This window comes from Python bivittatus, unplaced genomic scaffold (assembly GCF_059951505.1).
Source record: "Python bivittatus isolate LINGU-HERP-01145 unplaced genomic scaffold, Pbiv_v1 ctg000020_np1212, whole genome shotgun sequence".
NCBI lineage: Eukaryota > Metazoa > Chordata > Lepidosauria > Squamata > Pythonidae > Python > Python bivittatus.
The window spans coordinates 25944838-25960548 of NW_028277030.1; the positions used below are offsets into that span (position 1 = coordinate 25944838).

General features: G+C 37.7%; 1 protein-coding gene across 5 annotated transcripts in view; it reads left to right on the plus strand.

Annotated features, from left to right (window-relative positions):
* Positions 1-15711, plus strand: part of ROCK2 (Rho associated coiled-coil containing protein kinase 2) — a 99319-nt gene that overhangs the window by 67045 nt on the left and 16563 nt on the right. For 4 of the 5 annotated variants that reach the window (XM_088136055.1, XM_088136043.1, XM_088136038.1 and 1 more), the window contains 13 exons: positions 1179-1339; positions 2426-2610; positions 4532-4601; positions 5829-5932; positions 6025-6211; positions 6957-7050; positions 7138-7232; positions 7382-7561; positions 8017-8182; positions 8472-8648; positions 10754-10824; positions 11628-11716; positions 12980-13058. In XM_088136055.1, coding sequence (XP_087992181.1) covers positions 1179-1339; positions 2426-2610; positions 4532-4601; positions 5829-5932; positions 6025-6211; positions 6957-7050; positions 7138-7232; positions 7382-7561; positions 8017-8182; positions 8472-8648; positions 10754-10824; positions 11628-11716; positions 12980-13058 — 1658 coding nt within the window. The remainder of the gene's footprint in view (positions 1-1178; positions 1340-2425; positions 2611-4531; positions 4602-5828; positions 5933-6024; positions 6212-6956; positions 7051-7137; positions 7233-7381; positions 7562-8016; positions 8183-8471; positions 8649-10753; positions 10825-11627; positions 11717-12979; positions 13059-15711) is intronic. The other variant, XM_088136048.1, reaches the window with a different exon arrangement.

Below are 15711 nucleotides of genomic sequence, written 5' to 3' on the forward strand. Positions count from 1 at the left end.
AGAAGTTTCATGTAGATGTTGAAAAGGAGCGGAGAGAGAACCGAACCCTGCGGCACCCCACAAAGGAGGGGCCGAGGATGGGACCTCTCGCTCCCTATCACCACCGATTGGGATCGGCCCTGGAGAAAGGAGGCGAACCAGCACAAGACCGTGTATAGGTTATAGGTTGAATAAATAAGGGTAGAGTATACAGCCTTGTCTCACTCATTTGCCAACCTGGAGCCAATTTGTTTCACCATGTTCTGTCCGTACTGTGGCTTCCTGACCTCTATATAGGATTTACATGAGGACAATGAGATACTCTGGGATTCCCATTTTTCTAAGCACATTCCACAGCTTGACATGATCAACACAATCAAAGGCTTTTAATGATTTAAATAGCGGTCCTTTGTTCATGCTCTTGCTCTTTTGTGGAGCACTTCTTTCAGAAAGTTTGCAGAACCCTATCAAATTGTTCTAGCCTAAGTTTGTTTAGTTTCAGATATATGTCAGCAACTAGATTGTGGATTGAGATGGTGAGATACAGGCAAAATATGACCCACTTGGCGGGCTTCATTCCTGTAAGCAGTAAACCAGGCAGTAGAACTGATTTTTGAATGGCTACACAGAGGATTCTGCTGCTGTTTCACAAATTGTATAATACTGCCTCTAAATTTTTATGAGAAATGATATATGAAATCTCTTCTATGGAAATTTGATCGAGTTACACACACACACACACAACTTGTTGGTCAAAAAAAGACTATGGGCTTGCTTAATCAAAGCATGCTCATATATATGTGTGTCCTGTATGTATCTATCCTATGTATTAAAAAGTCAGTCACATTTTAAGGAAATGTTGAAAGTATGTGAAGCAGTGAACAAAATGTTCTTAGAGGGGAAAAAAAGAAAGCTTACAATGAATTGGAAGGTGGGGAGATTTGGATAAATGCCTTAAATAATTGTTCATTTCAAGTTTATTGACCAAAATGGTTTCACAGGACTTTTGTCAGATTCAGTGAATTATTAATATGCAGAACCTTTCTAGATTTCTATCGTTTTCCTCTCAAAGATCCATCTTCAGTGGTGTGTCTGAATGCATTAGCTTAGGTCCCAAATTCTATAAAAGTGTGTATATATTTTAAACAAAGAATCCTGAGTTTGCATATAGTAAAATAGCTGTTTTTTTCCTTCCACAGAAATGGAAAAGAAGCTTTCTGAAGAGAGAGCTTCAAAGCAAAAAGTAGAAAACTGTTTATTGGAGGTTGAAAAACGGTGTTCTATGTTGGACTGTGATCTGAAACAATCCCAGCAGAAAATAAATGAGCTGGTTAAGCAGAAAGATAAACTAAGTGAAGATGTAAGTATAAACTTTAAAAAATCAGTTTTAACATTTGCTTTTCCCCTCTTTTGTTACATATATGGTAAAATAACTCTGTGTAGAGATCTAAATTTTTGTTCCACTTTCATAGTTTATATTTACCTTTTATCAGAACCAAGTATGGACTAAAATGACAGAACCCAATGAATCAGCAGTATCCAAAGGATCATATATGTGATTTTGAGCACATGCGATGCTTCTTTGTCAGGTTGCAGCACTGGGAAGGTTTAAAAACCAGGAATATGTATTCTGGAGTATAACTCAAAGTTACATTGTACTCCTGCATGAAATACTTTGGATTTCAGAATGTCTCTTATTCCCCCTGTTCTATAAGTTATGTGAAACGTGATTTTTTAAATGAAAAACAAAAGCTATTGGTACTTCATGAATATGAATCAAAACATTTGAGTATACATTAAAAAATTACCACCCTCATTCTATAAAGTGCTCAAAAGCTTCATTGAATATTAATGCCTTGTTCTGAATACACATTTTCATTTACTTGTTTTAAAATTCTCCAAGTCAAGGAAGAGAATTTAAAACTAATTATACTAGCTTTAAAATACGTATCATTAGTCCAATTCATAATAATAAAAATGACTTAAAATTGCAGTCATATGCCCACTAATTTGGGAATACGTCCCATTGCAGAATGGCAATTAGTTTTGAGTCAGTATCTATAAAATTGGGCTATAAGACTGTAGTTCTGAAAGGCCACATTTATATGATTGTAAAATTGACAGGAGAATGGGACTGGCTTTCAATTAGGAATATGATATTAGTGTTGTAATGAGATACTTCAAAGTCACCTGGCTAAAGCTTTTGTTTACAGTTTTTGTTTAGATACTGATGTGCTACTCTGCAGCTGGAACAAAAATTAAAAAACTAGGAAGAATTCCTTGACCAAAGCTACTCTTTATATAGGACCATTAAGTTCTACTTCAAAGCAGCTGGGATTTGAAGAGAAAGATTACCCAGTTATTAAAAAAAAATAACATGGGATATGTTATTTTCTATGTATATGGCCGTAAAAGTATGTCTCCAAAGTATCAGTCTCTTTTCTAGGTGGAAATCCTGACCCTGAAAATTGAGCAAGAAACACAAAAGCGTTGCCTCACACAAAATGATCTCAAAATGCAAACCCAGCACGTAAATGCATTGAGGATGACAGAGAAGCAGCTAAAACAAGAAAATAACCATCTTGCTGAAATCAAACTAACCCTGGAAAAACAAAATAATGAACTCCGCAAGTAAGTCCCTTCAGCAATAAATGTTATATTCTATTACAATTGATTGTGACTCGCAACTGAGATATGCAATGCTAAATCATGGTACATTGCCACACAGAGGACAATTGGTTCTACAGCAGTGTTGAATTATACTAGGGAATTCTTGACTTTTACTTGAGTTCACAGCCATAAGCCAAGAAATACAGAAATTGCATTATTAACATTCAGATATTTTGCTTTGGCTCTCTCTGGGGCCCAGTTTACATGTACCTGTAGCATAAATTGCTGGGGGAAAACTACACTTTAAAACCTCATCAACACATGCAGTGCTGTGGCTGTACATCTGATTAGGGAATATAAGCAAACTAAGAGCAGATCTGTTCCCTCACCAGCCTTGCAGGCCAGATAAAGTCAGAGATGGAGCTTTCAGACAGGAAAGGCCTTTTGCTGGACATAGTCCCACCCCTTGAGGTCATTTGTTTCCCCATGTAAGAGCAGGGGAAGGAGGGTCTCCCTGTCTGTTCTTGCTTGGGGAACGTCTATCCAGATATAATGAAGCAGGGAAACAGTGTTTTCTACCCCATCCCATAAAGAGCACTTTTCTTCATGCTGCAGCAGACAGAAAATCTCTCCACCTGATCCTGCCCAGGAAAAACTGAGTTACTGTGCTTGGTAGGCAGGTAGGATTCATTATGTTTCCATCTGTCTTTCAGCCCAATAAGGATTAGGCAGACTCCCAAGATCTACTCGTTCAGCCAAAGTAGCAAGAAAGGGTACAAGAAAAGAACAAGCCAAATAGTCAGCCCTGGGTGAGGGGGAAAGCATTATTTCCAGCACTGGCTTCTGTTCTTCTTCTTTAGGATAATGATGAAGCAACAACATAATAGGCCCCATCAACACTTTCTGCTAAAGGAAACTCTACGTTCAGTTAGTCCAAATAAATCAGAAACTCTAGAATGCGCAAAAATATTCACAAGAGCTATAAAGCAGGTTTTTCACTTACTCTGTCTCTTAAAGAAGGAATTAGAGCACTCAGCACACCTGCAACAGCAAATCTCAAGCAGTCTTGTATAGCAAGGAATCCTAAAGGACATGATTGACAGTTTCTTCCACTCCACAGGCATCAGGCAGTCTCCTTGCCTTCCTTTGAATTCTGATTCCTCCTTTAATGAACTGTGACTTGACAAAGCTTTGAAAAGACTAACTTGTTTTACCTGGCCTTGGCAGTTAAGACCCTGAAAATCATTCCAGTCAGAACAGAAGGAATATCTCCTCCCAGTATGTCCCCATTTCCCCAGTGTCTGCCATTCATGGGCCTGCCAACTGGAATGGATTAAGCCTATGAGTAGTATGTTTTCTCTCCCAAATATAGAAAGATTACATTTTTCTAGTAAATAGCTTCTGAAAGTAAGTCAGTCTTTACTTTGACATTGCTGACTTAGACTAGGTAAAAATATAGGAGGAAGGTAATAATGTATTCCAGCAGTGTTCATTATAGAACTAATGTATATACTACTAAAACTCTCCTGTTTGTCTGTGTGTAACCTTGAACTGGGTGAAACGGTGCATCGTAGGCCAACAATTTTTGAACCAAGGTACCTCAAATGGGCTAACTTACAGAATGCTTCCAAAATCTAGGACCTATGACTCCCATGGAATTGAAATTTGGCAAAATGTCATAAAACATTTCCTGTGGTCAACTCCTGATGTCTGACTGTCCTATGCAGTTCAATATGAATGATGGGCTATTTTCAAGGCAGATACATCTCTGAATATGTCCCTGAATTTTTAAGAACTTTTCCAGTGAAGGCAGTAGTTAGAAGCTCTGCCATTGTTGAAGGCATTGAGGAATCTGGTAAGGAAATATCTTTGAAATGATGACCCAACAGGTCACGGGTTGTCTAGATTATTTTAAAATTGCATTTATCTTATTCTCTGTCAGAGAACGTCAAGATGCAGATGGACAGATGAAAGAAATTCAAGACCAACTTGAAGCAGAACAGTACTTCTCAGTATGTAGAATATGAACATATTCAGTATTATTGTGTTCTTGAGTGAGAGCCAGTTTGGTCTAGTGGTTAAGGCTCCAGGCTAGAAACCAGGAGACGGTGAGTTCTAGTTCCGCCTAAGGCATGAAAACAGGCTGGGTGACTTTGGGCCAGTCTCGCTCTCTCAGCCCACGATGTCAGCATCAATTCCTGTCGCAACCAATAGATTGACATTCAGTCGATCTGAAAAACAAAAGTGGACCCTGTACATGAGGGAAAAATGCTAGGAAAGAAAAAAAAAGTATGATATTCTTTTTAAAAAAGCAACTTTATTTTAAATACACATATGTGCATAGGCAAATTCAGTGTTAAATGTTAGGCCTTATGTATCTTCTGGGTTTATCATACACTTGTAAATATTCTGGTTTTTGTTTTGTTTTTTTAGTGGCAGTTGATTTATTTATCACTGTGCATTAAACTTTTCTAAAAATGTGACCTAGTAGTATATTTCATACTGTTTTATATAAGTGCATAAAGCACCACTAAGAGCATGGGCTTATTGTGGTGTCCAAATGGATCACAGAGTGATTACACACAGTGATTACACAGCCTCCCTCAAGTCACAAGATTCACTTCATATCCAGTTTGTTTCTTTGGCAATAATACAACATTGCCTTTTTTTGTCTAACCTTCTCTGCAGGTACTAGTCAGGTCCAACCCTGATTAACTTCTGAAAATCAGACAAAATCAGCTAAGTGTTGCGACTGGTTATAATATGATTACATGAAAGATGTAACAATCCTATTATTAACATCGTATTATCAGCCCAAATCAATAAGCTGAAGAATGAAGGCTCTTCATTTGAAGGGCTAAGGAAGGACAAGACCACAGCTCTTCCCACTCTTCATCTGGCACTTTAATCACTACATCATACTGGCTGTCATATTCCTAATATAGATTTATTAATTTAGTTGGGTAGAGTATTTCATAGCTTTGACTCTTTATAATGTTGACAACTGATAGCTATTTGGTCATTGTGGATAATGTTGACAAAATCTTGTTTTAAAATATATTGTAATCCTGACTAAAAGTTTATGAAGATTCTTTATTTTAAACTAAAGCAGGGCAATTTTTCTTACACAACTCTTTTCCATTCATGTGGTTGCATCAATGCTATAATCTCTCTCTCTCTCTCTCTCTCTCTCTCTCTCTCTCTCTCTCTCTCTCTCTCTCTCTCTCAAAACATTTCAGACGCTGTATAAAACACAAGTTCGGGAACTTAAAGAAGAATGTGAAGAAAAGACCAAACTTTGCAAAGAAATACAGCAAAAGATACAAGAGTTACAAGAAGAGAGGTGAGAAGATGGTAGCTTGAATAGTAGTGGCCAGTAACAGAACTCTTATATAGCATCTTCAGCCATGATACTAATTTATTGTTGCGTTGCAGAGACTCCTTGGCGGCACAGCTGGAGATAACATTAACAAAGGCAGACTCTGAGCAGCTGGCTCGCTCTATTGCCGAGGAACAATATTCCGACTTAGAAAAAGAGAAGATCATGAAAGAATTGGAAATCAAAGAAATGATGGCAAGGCACAAACAGGAGCTTGCTGAAAAAGATGCCACCATAGGATCTGTAAGTGATTCACATCAGAGTCGAATCGTAGGCTTGTCGATCAGCATAATTTTGTCCCTTGAACATGAAACATTCCTGTATAGTGTTTTTTTTTTTAACAATTGCATGAAAAATGCAGTTAGCAACAGTACTTAAAATCTCCAAGAACTAAACCTATTTGGTCACTATCCAATAAATACACCAAGTATAATGTTATGCTGCAAATGCTGAGGTTTTGGCCCTGAATTTGGCTATATACATTGTGACATTAGAAATGTTACATACCATAACTTTAATTTCTTTGCCTAAGAGTTTGCAGTAGGGACCTTTTATAGATTTTAGTGTTTGTATTACATGATCATCAGAGTGTATAATACTGTTTTGAGAGTACAGTATATTTTTAAGTAGTTTAGAGGGATTTTAGTTTAACATTTTTCCTAGCATACATGTGCTGATATCTGATGTAAGTGACTTTGCTTCCTAAACTCAGCCTGTGTAAAGTTTATTCCACCCTGTCACGTAGTCTTACCTCTGAGCCCTACTTCTGTTTCTCTAATATTTCAGTCCCATTGGTACATTTTCCTTACAATCCTGTTTTTAAGCTTCTATTTTTGTCTACTTCCCACATAGCTGTCATGAATTCCTTTACTGGAAGGGTCTATCTCCTCCCCATCCTCTGTTGCAATCTCAGCTCCTACTTAAACACTTGGTTGGCTTATTTCTATTCTATACCTGACATATGCTTCTTATAATTTCTGTATCTTAGTTGGAAGAAGCAAATAGAACGTTAACTAGTGATGTGGCAAACCTTGCAAATGAAAAAGAAGAGCTGAATAACAAAGTTAAAGAAGTTCAAGAAAGTGAGTATTATTTCAAAAATAAAAAATGATTGATTTCATGTTAAGTTTAACTTCACAAGTACTAGTTATTTTCTTATTTATTGATAGGGCTTGCCCATCTGAATGAAGAGGAAAATGACACAGAATTGCTAAAGACTCAGTATGAGAAACAGCTGGCTTATGAAAGAACAATGAAAACACAGGTAACGTATAAATGAGAAGGTGATGAGAAAGCGACTGCAGTTATCACCACAATATACATAAGGAAGGGGAGAAGGAAATGTATTCCGTTTTAGTCAGGTAGAGAAGCTTCACGTTTATAGCAACTTATTCCTCTCTTACCTTCTTCCAGGCTGTGAATAAGTTAGCAGAAGTTATGAATCGTAAGAATCCAGTCCAACGAGGAGCTGACCCAGATGTCAGAAGAAAAGAAAAGGAGAACAGGAAACTGCATATGGAGTTGAAAACTGAACGGGAAAAATTAACTCAGATGATGATTAAATATCAGAAAGAGATCAATGAAATGCAAGCTGTAAGTATTTTACATGATAGAATTTACTGCATAGTTGTTGAAAAAGAGATTGTGTCTACATGAATGTTTCAGATATTCAGAAGCTTAGTTGAAATTGAAATTCTTTAGCTTAATTTATCTTGTAGTCTTGAAAATCATTAGAGAACTTCCCCAAATCTAGTGTCCCTCCAGTGGCAAGACACCAGTGGCCATGAAGCAGGGGGTGATGAGAATGTTAGTGTTAACACATCTGCGGGGGCACTGTCTCACTTCTTTCTAGTCTTCTACTTTCACTATACCATCCAACTGTACTGAAACAGAAGCTATTTAATTGTCTTTATTTTCTTCAGTTCCCTTGGGACATAGCTTTTAGTGGTTTGAATTAAGAGATTGCTACTAGAACAATCTCTGTAAGCAAGATTTTATAATGCATTAAAGATTAATTTTGATTGTGCTTCATCAATCTTCTTTTATAGCAAATAGCAGAAGAGAGCCAGATACGAATTGAACTACAAATGGCTCTAGACAGCAAAGATAGTGATATAGAACAGCTTCGCTCCCAGCTCCAATCAATACATATTGGCTTAGACAACAGCAGCATTTGTGGCCCTAGTGAAGTAGAAACGGATGATGGTTTCCCTGGTAAGATTCATCCTTCCTTTTTTGGGAGAGAGATAGTTGTTTCAATTGATGACCTTCTACTTTGGGAAGTTACAGTTGGGAATGCCATCTCTTCATCCTTTTGTCGCTAGCATTTTAACCCTTTAGCAGCAAGCTGTCTTTGAATATATCAGAAATAGATTATAGTTCTTGTACACATTCAGATTTGTTGTGTTATTCTATTGCAAAATAAGCAGTTGTGATTTTTTTTTAAAAGCTGTTTTTCATTAATTCTTTCTGCATTTCCCCCCTCTTTCTGTTGGGTGCTCAGTTCGTATCACTCAGTCCCACACTTCAGAGTCTATGTCTTTTACCTACCAACGCTCTTCTACCTCTGTCAGTATTGCCACTAAGCCTTCCAGCTCTTGTATGTTTCTCAATTCTGATTCTGACTCTGAGGAAGAACCATTGTCTTCTGCACAAGTCCCTTCAGAACCTGACAATCCAGGTGACACTCCAGAAAACGTGTAGTGATGAACCGCTGTTGCTTGAAGGAATTATCCTATTTTTCATTACTAACACTGAAGGCAGTAGGTACTCAAGGAGGAATGTCCCGCATGAGGAGAGGCAACTAATTTAATCTTAGATACTGTGGATGTTGCACTGATGTAGGTGCATGCCATATGCATGTTTTCCCTTTATCTGCAGATCCTCCACACACATGACTTGCTGAAAAAAAAATTAGGACTGCAAGCTTTAACTGATCCACTGAAACAGCAGGATCTGATCATTTAGTGAGGGGAAATTACAATTAGAGGTGCAGATTAAATAAGTACATCTAATTGTAGCTTTGTGTTTTTCAAACTCTCTCACGTTCTTCAGTATTTCACTCCCTCCGAACATCCTAAGTCTAAATTGAGACTTTGATTATTAGGAAAACCCTTTAAATATAGTCATTTGAAAGTCAAATGATGAGTAAATTTAAACTTACCCTAAGAGTGATATGATGGAAGTCTTTTCAGATTAAGTTCTGGGGCAAGGGCTGTTCAGATATTGAACAACAACAAAAAATCCCTAACTAGAACTGCTGTATCTCTCCTCGGAGATCAGCCCCTGTATATTTAAGCATGCTGTTGTAATGAATTTAATCTCCTAATTATGCATTCTCACATAAACATTTTTGTGGCAACTTTCCATAGACTGGAGTATATCTTCTTACCATGTCATTTTGTTTCTGTGGTAAGATAGAGAAGAGCCCTTCCTAGTTCCCTTTGCATAAATTAGAAGGAAGGTCACTTTATTAGAGAGAAAATTAATAGATGTATTTATGCTAGCCTGCCAATCATGGCAAGCTTTTCCAGGATTCTGAAAATTCTGTAATGAACCATCAAATATTTATAGATTGCAAAAAAAACTGTGTTACAGAGTTCATTTGCTTCTGTGGTATGAGAAGAAAATGTAGGCAATAAAATCTACAGATAGCTCTAAAATGTTTGAAGCTGTTTCAGTTATTGGCTGCTGTCAGCACTGATGAGTGCTAAATAATCAACAAACGTTCAGTACTAGATTAATTGCTCAGTGGCTGCACTTGCACAGGCATCTAGGTGGAGTTCCACATTTTGTTTGCAAGATATTTTGGAATGTAATAGTGAAGGATAATAAATCATAAATGTGAATATTTGATTGCAAAATAATAATCTGTTGCTAAGCCAGTGAACAAGTATGTTAAACCACACAGAAGACAGATGAAAAAAATACGGCTTGCATCTCCAGTTTAAGGGACTTTTAGGGCTTGAAGAAAATTTTAAAAAGGTATAAATATTTAATCATGTACTGGATGTGTTAGGAAATGATTTGCACCTAAGTACATGTTTACCCAAATCCTCATCAGTGTAGTTTTTGTCCTCCAGCCCCTCAACCTTGACCATATTAAAATCTCTCCAGATAACATTCAATACATTTTAAATTCCAACTTTATTTCCAATGCTGCATGAGAAGCATCTATAAAAGCAGCAGTTCCTTAAATGAAGACAGACGTGCTTATTTGACTTTAATGAGCTTCATCCTAAATAATAATTTTAACAGAAAAATTGGTGTTACTGGTTTTGGAAGGAAACACACTACATGTATTTTAAATATGATGCTTCTCACAATCCTTAAACCTCATTTCACAGGGGGAGTCAAAGAGGAAAGTTTTTTAATTTTCTGTAGTCAACTAATAATCAGGTGGCCCAATTCTAACTCTTGAGCTAAAGGTCAGCCAGATGGTGCACTGAGAACCTCACAGGATATCTTCCAGCACAAAATCTGTACTTTGTTATGTTTTTGCAAAAATGAGTGGAGGGCAGCAATAATGATGCTTTGCGTATTTCTGCTCTTGGACATAATATATTTACTAATAAGAGTGTGACATAATTATGTGATATAACATAACGCTATAAGAAGAACTTTCTTTGTTTTGCTTGTAAATTCCAGCTGCTTTAGTCATTGCTTGTAGGATTATAGGTTAATACAATTCTTGATAAAATGCCATTTTTCTTAATGTGACATAGCATAAAAACAATGGAATATCCATATAGTATTGTTTTAAAATGTTTATTTAACACTTTTCAGAGTCACGACTCGAGGGATGGCTATCATTGCCTGCTAGAAACAACACAAAGAAATTTGGTTGGGTAAAAAAGGTAAATAATACAATTGTTAAGACATTACTTTGACATGATGTGCAGCGACTAATAGCACTAGGTACTTTTCAGAAACAAAAGAAGCAATTCATTGTTTTTGCTGTTGTGCTGCTTTTTGGAAATTATGGGCCTGGCTTCATATTATAGTCAAAAGACTGTTTCACTAATCGCATCGGAAGCTCAACGAGATAAGCATACGCAGTCGCAGAGAGTGTTCATTGGCTTTTTTTTCCTTGGGTCAATTTTCCATGGGGAGTGTTAGGGGTAGGAGCTTAGTAAATTTTCAGGTGTGCAGCAGAAAAGGGTGCACAACAGCCTCCCATCCAGATGTTTTGGACTTCAGTTTTAGTTTGTTCCAGCCAGGAGACCCTTGGTAAGATAATATGCCAGTTTTTGCCCAAAACTTCTGCAAGTATCGAATTGCTTATCCTCCTTCCATTTTTTTCTTTCATTTCCAAGTTGCGTTTTTACCTTTTGTACTGGGTATGTTTCACGTTGTATTCTTACTATGGAAGCCGCTGACAGTTTTTATGGCAATGGCATAGAAATATGTCAATAAGTAACTAGAGACTGAGATGTTTTGTTTGAAGCTACAGATTAAGATGAAGTATGTTTTGTAGGAAGAGAAGCTATACTCACATGTTTTGACTATCCAGCAGGAAGATACCTGGTCTTTAAACTGCTTTATTCAAATAACATTTTGCATACCTTTATTCTGTAAAAAGTTATCATACAAAATGTGGCAGTACGAATAAAATCAATTTTGCAGCACAACTTATACTTACATTTTCATTATTTAATAGTATATAGTTGTCAGCAGCAAGAAGATATTATTCTATCATAATGAACAAGATAAGGAACAATCCAACCCATATATGGTACTGGACATAGAGTAAGTATTTTGATATGTTTTTGTTTCATTCTGGTCAATATTTTTGTGATTCTGGAACATTGTAAACAAATTCCATCTTTCAGTACATTTGTCTATCTTTTGGTCAGTTAGTTAATATAAATTAGGTTGTTTTTGATGAATTTGTAAGTATTCTATATTCTACCACCCTACTGAGAAAAGCAGAGCAGCTTCAGCAAATTTGAAATTCGTGTCGTTAAAACACAACAGTGTTTTTATGGTTTTATGATTTTAAACAGTCATCCCATTAATCAAAGTTAGAGCATTAGTCCAGAATGGATGTATTATTTGAAAAGACCCCAAAATATACAGCAAATGTGTTATAGTCAACAAGTGTCATACTACTAATCTGTAACTCTTGACTTACTAGAAATAAAAGCAATAATTTGTTGAAGCAAAATTATCAACCTGATAAAAGATTAGAAAGTTTCTTTTCTTTTCTGTATTTCTTTTCTGAAAAATTTAGGTACTATCATGGTTTGATAGCCTCTAATCTATAAGAAAACGTTTACCATATATTCACAAGAAATAATAAAGTTTGAGCTATAGAGATCTTTATTAACATGAAATTTAAGCATGTTATTATGGTCACAATATGTACCATATTATGCACTTTTGAGAATATTTAAATATAAACAAAGAGTGATCTTTATATAAAAGTTCTGCTTTCCATAAATATTAAGATAATGTTTCTTGTATTTAAAGGTTAAACTGAGAAATCAAACAGTAATGGAGAAAATAAACCACACTGTATAATTGCCCTTCTTAAAGAAACTGTTCTTAGGTCATTAACTAAGACTTGCAGTAACCTTGGCATTCTGATTTTATATGCCAAGTGTATAATATTTGCTGCTGTTAAAATGAGTGGTCTAAATAGTATGAGTCCTAATACTTCTTTGCCATTTTAAAATAGTCACTGATTTCAGAATGTGTAGGCTACAGCAGTCATATGATCAGATTTGCACTTATACAGTAGGAGTTTTCCTTGATGTTTTGGGGATTGGGGGGAATCCATTCTACTGACAGACAGCTATATTATAAGTAGATGGAACCCTACCTTAAGAAGGCTTTAAAAATAAAATTTGCGTTAAGAGCACAGTTGAAATTCTAATTTAAAATCCAAAATGAGTTCTACTGAAGTAAATGGGAAAACTTCCAGCAATGTTGCTAGATTAAGACTTCATGTTTGAGTGTTTCATGGTTAACTTACATTTTTGTTATATATCTGCATTTCTGCTACGACAGCAAACTCTTCCACGTTCGACCTGTCACACAAACGGATGTGTACAGAGCGGATTCGAAAGATATTCCCAGGATTTTCCAGGTACACCTGTGTGACAACTGCCTCTGGGGCTGGTACATCTCTCTCTGGGTCCTTTCCGTTGCTAGTTGTGTGCAGTGCCAAAAACAACTCAAGAAACAAGTAAATACTTTCCAAAATGAGGCTCTTTACTCACTGCTCAAAAAAAGGATTGAATACAAAAAATTTAAGCTGCAAATTAAATCTTGCTCAGTGAAAGCAAACAGTCCCATAGAAGTAAAAAGCAGATAGATAAGTCCTTTTCCGCCTGAGCAGCCTCACGTAAAGTAGCCTTCCAAGCTTTCTCTCTCGCACAAATGAGATTAAGGCTTGAGATTCGCACAAATGAGATTAAGGCTTGAGATTCGCAGCTTCCTTGAGGAAAGTGGATTCCACAGATCAACAAAGATACAAAGCCAATGTCTTCTTCCAAAGCTCCCTCCATCCTCCTTCTATAGCTCTAGGGCTTATCTTAAGTACTCTTTCCAGGCTGGCCTCCACCCCTCTTCACAGGTGACAACAATTAAGGATACTGCTTTGATTTTAATTAACGAAGGTTTCAATAGTTACAAATCAACATACAACTGGGGTTTCTCCATGAGATCTTATCTGGTTACAACAATTTATAGCTTACTAACATCTAAAGCCTGTCTTCTTTCTCCCCGGTGATAAAAACCTCATTCCCATTACTTCAAAGTGGAATCAGGAAGTTTCTCCATCTACTAATTTGGACAAGGAAACACACATAAAAACAGGTTAGTTCCCACAATCCCGGACCTCCGTCACACCCCCTCCATCAAGAATGGATTCGATCCCTTGTGGACGCCAATCCATTCCTAAACGCGATAGGGCATCTGCAACCAGATTGTCCTTCCCTTTTATATGTTGGACTACAAAATCAAAATCCTGAATCTGCAGCGCCCACCTCATTACACGCATGTTATCGTTCTTCATCCTATGAATAAAGGTAAGGGGTGAATGATCGACTTGGAGCTTAAAGCGGTTACCCGCCAAATAAGGGCATAGTTTCTTTAAAGCCCACACAGTTGCCAAAGCCTCTTGCTCCACCACCGCATATTTCCTTTCCCTTAATAACAATTTCCTACTAATATATAATATTGGCCTCAAACTTCCTTCAACCTCCTGAGCCAGCACTGCCCCCACGCCCACTCCCGAGGCGTCCGTCTGGACGATCAACTCCTTGGAGAAATCTGGGGATATCAGAACTGGAGCACGTGTCAGACTGTTTTTTAAACGTTCAAAAGCATCCTGATGTCTCTTCTCCCAACGCAACACTCTAGGAGCCTTCCGACTACACAAGTCCGTCAAAGGGGATGCTATAGAGCTATATCCAGGAATGAATCACCTATAGAAATTCACAACTCCCAAAAAAGATTGGAGTTCCTTTTTTGTGTTAGGGGCAGCCCATCTATTAATGCTGGCAACTTTAACCTCCTGTGGGCTGATCTTCCCCCCTCCTACCACAAATCCCAATTACTTCGTCTCCCCAAAAGCCATCTTACATTTCTTTGGCCTAACTGTCAGACCAGCATCCCTCAACCTATCGAGTGTCTCTCTCAAATGGACCAAATGTTCCGACCAACTTTCTGATGTCACAGCTACATCATCCTGATAAGCAAAAGAGTGATTCAGCCCTTCCAGAACCCCATCCATGAGTCTCTGGAAACTCTTGCCCGCTGAATTCAACCCAAATGGAAGCCTTAAAAACTCGTAGTGTCCAACCTCACAGGAAAAAGCTGTCTTTTGCCTAGCCTCTTCCGTCAATGGTATTTGATAGTACCCCTTACTACAATCCAGAGTAGTGATAAACCTAGCAGCTGCTAACTTCTCCACCAGGTGCTCAATCCTAGGTAGCGGATATGGATCCAAAGGCGCCATGGAATTTAATTTCCTAAAGTCCACGCACATACAATATTCTGCTGGATCCCCTTCTGCCAATTCCTTCTTTTTAACCATCACTATGGGAGAAGCCCACTTACTATTAGACTTCCGTATAATCCCCCACCTCTCCAATTGCTCTATCTCATCCTTCACCACCTGGAGCATCCTGGGGTTCAGTGTATACGGTCTAGAATGAATGGGCGGTCGATTACCTGTGGGTATATCATGAAACAACCTACTCGTAATACCAGGAACCGAGCTAAATGTATCTTGGTACTCCCCCAATAACTCCCTTAGCTCTCTCTTCTTACCTTTCAGCAATTCAGGGTCAATCTGCACTTGGGAGGAGTCCTCAACCCCCTCTTCTCCCTTAACTTGAACCTGCAACATTAACCCTTCCCTAGAATAATAGGGCTTCAACCTGTTCGCATGCACGACCTGAGGCTTACTCCCCGGTTCCACACCGGTGATGACATAATTATTCAGCCCCTTCTCCTTCAAAACTTTCTTGGGCCCTTCCCATGCCACTTCAAACTTCCTCATGTAATCAGTTTTCAACAACAACACTTCGTGCCCCTCCTTAAATTCCCTATGCCTAGCATGGTGATCATAATTAACCTTCTGCCTCGCTTGCGCCTTTTGCAAGCGGTCCCAAGCTGCCTTACGCACCTGTTTCAACTTATCCTGCAAGCTGGTCAAATATTCCGCCACTCCCTTCGCAGAAACTTCTTGCTGCACTCCTTCCCAATCTGCCCTCATTAATTGCAACATGCTA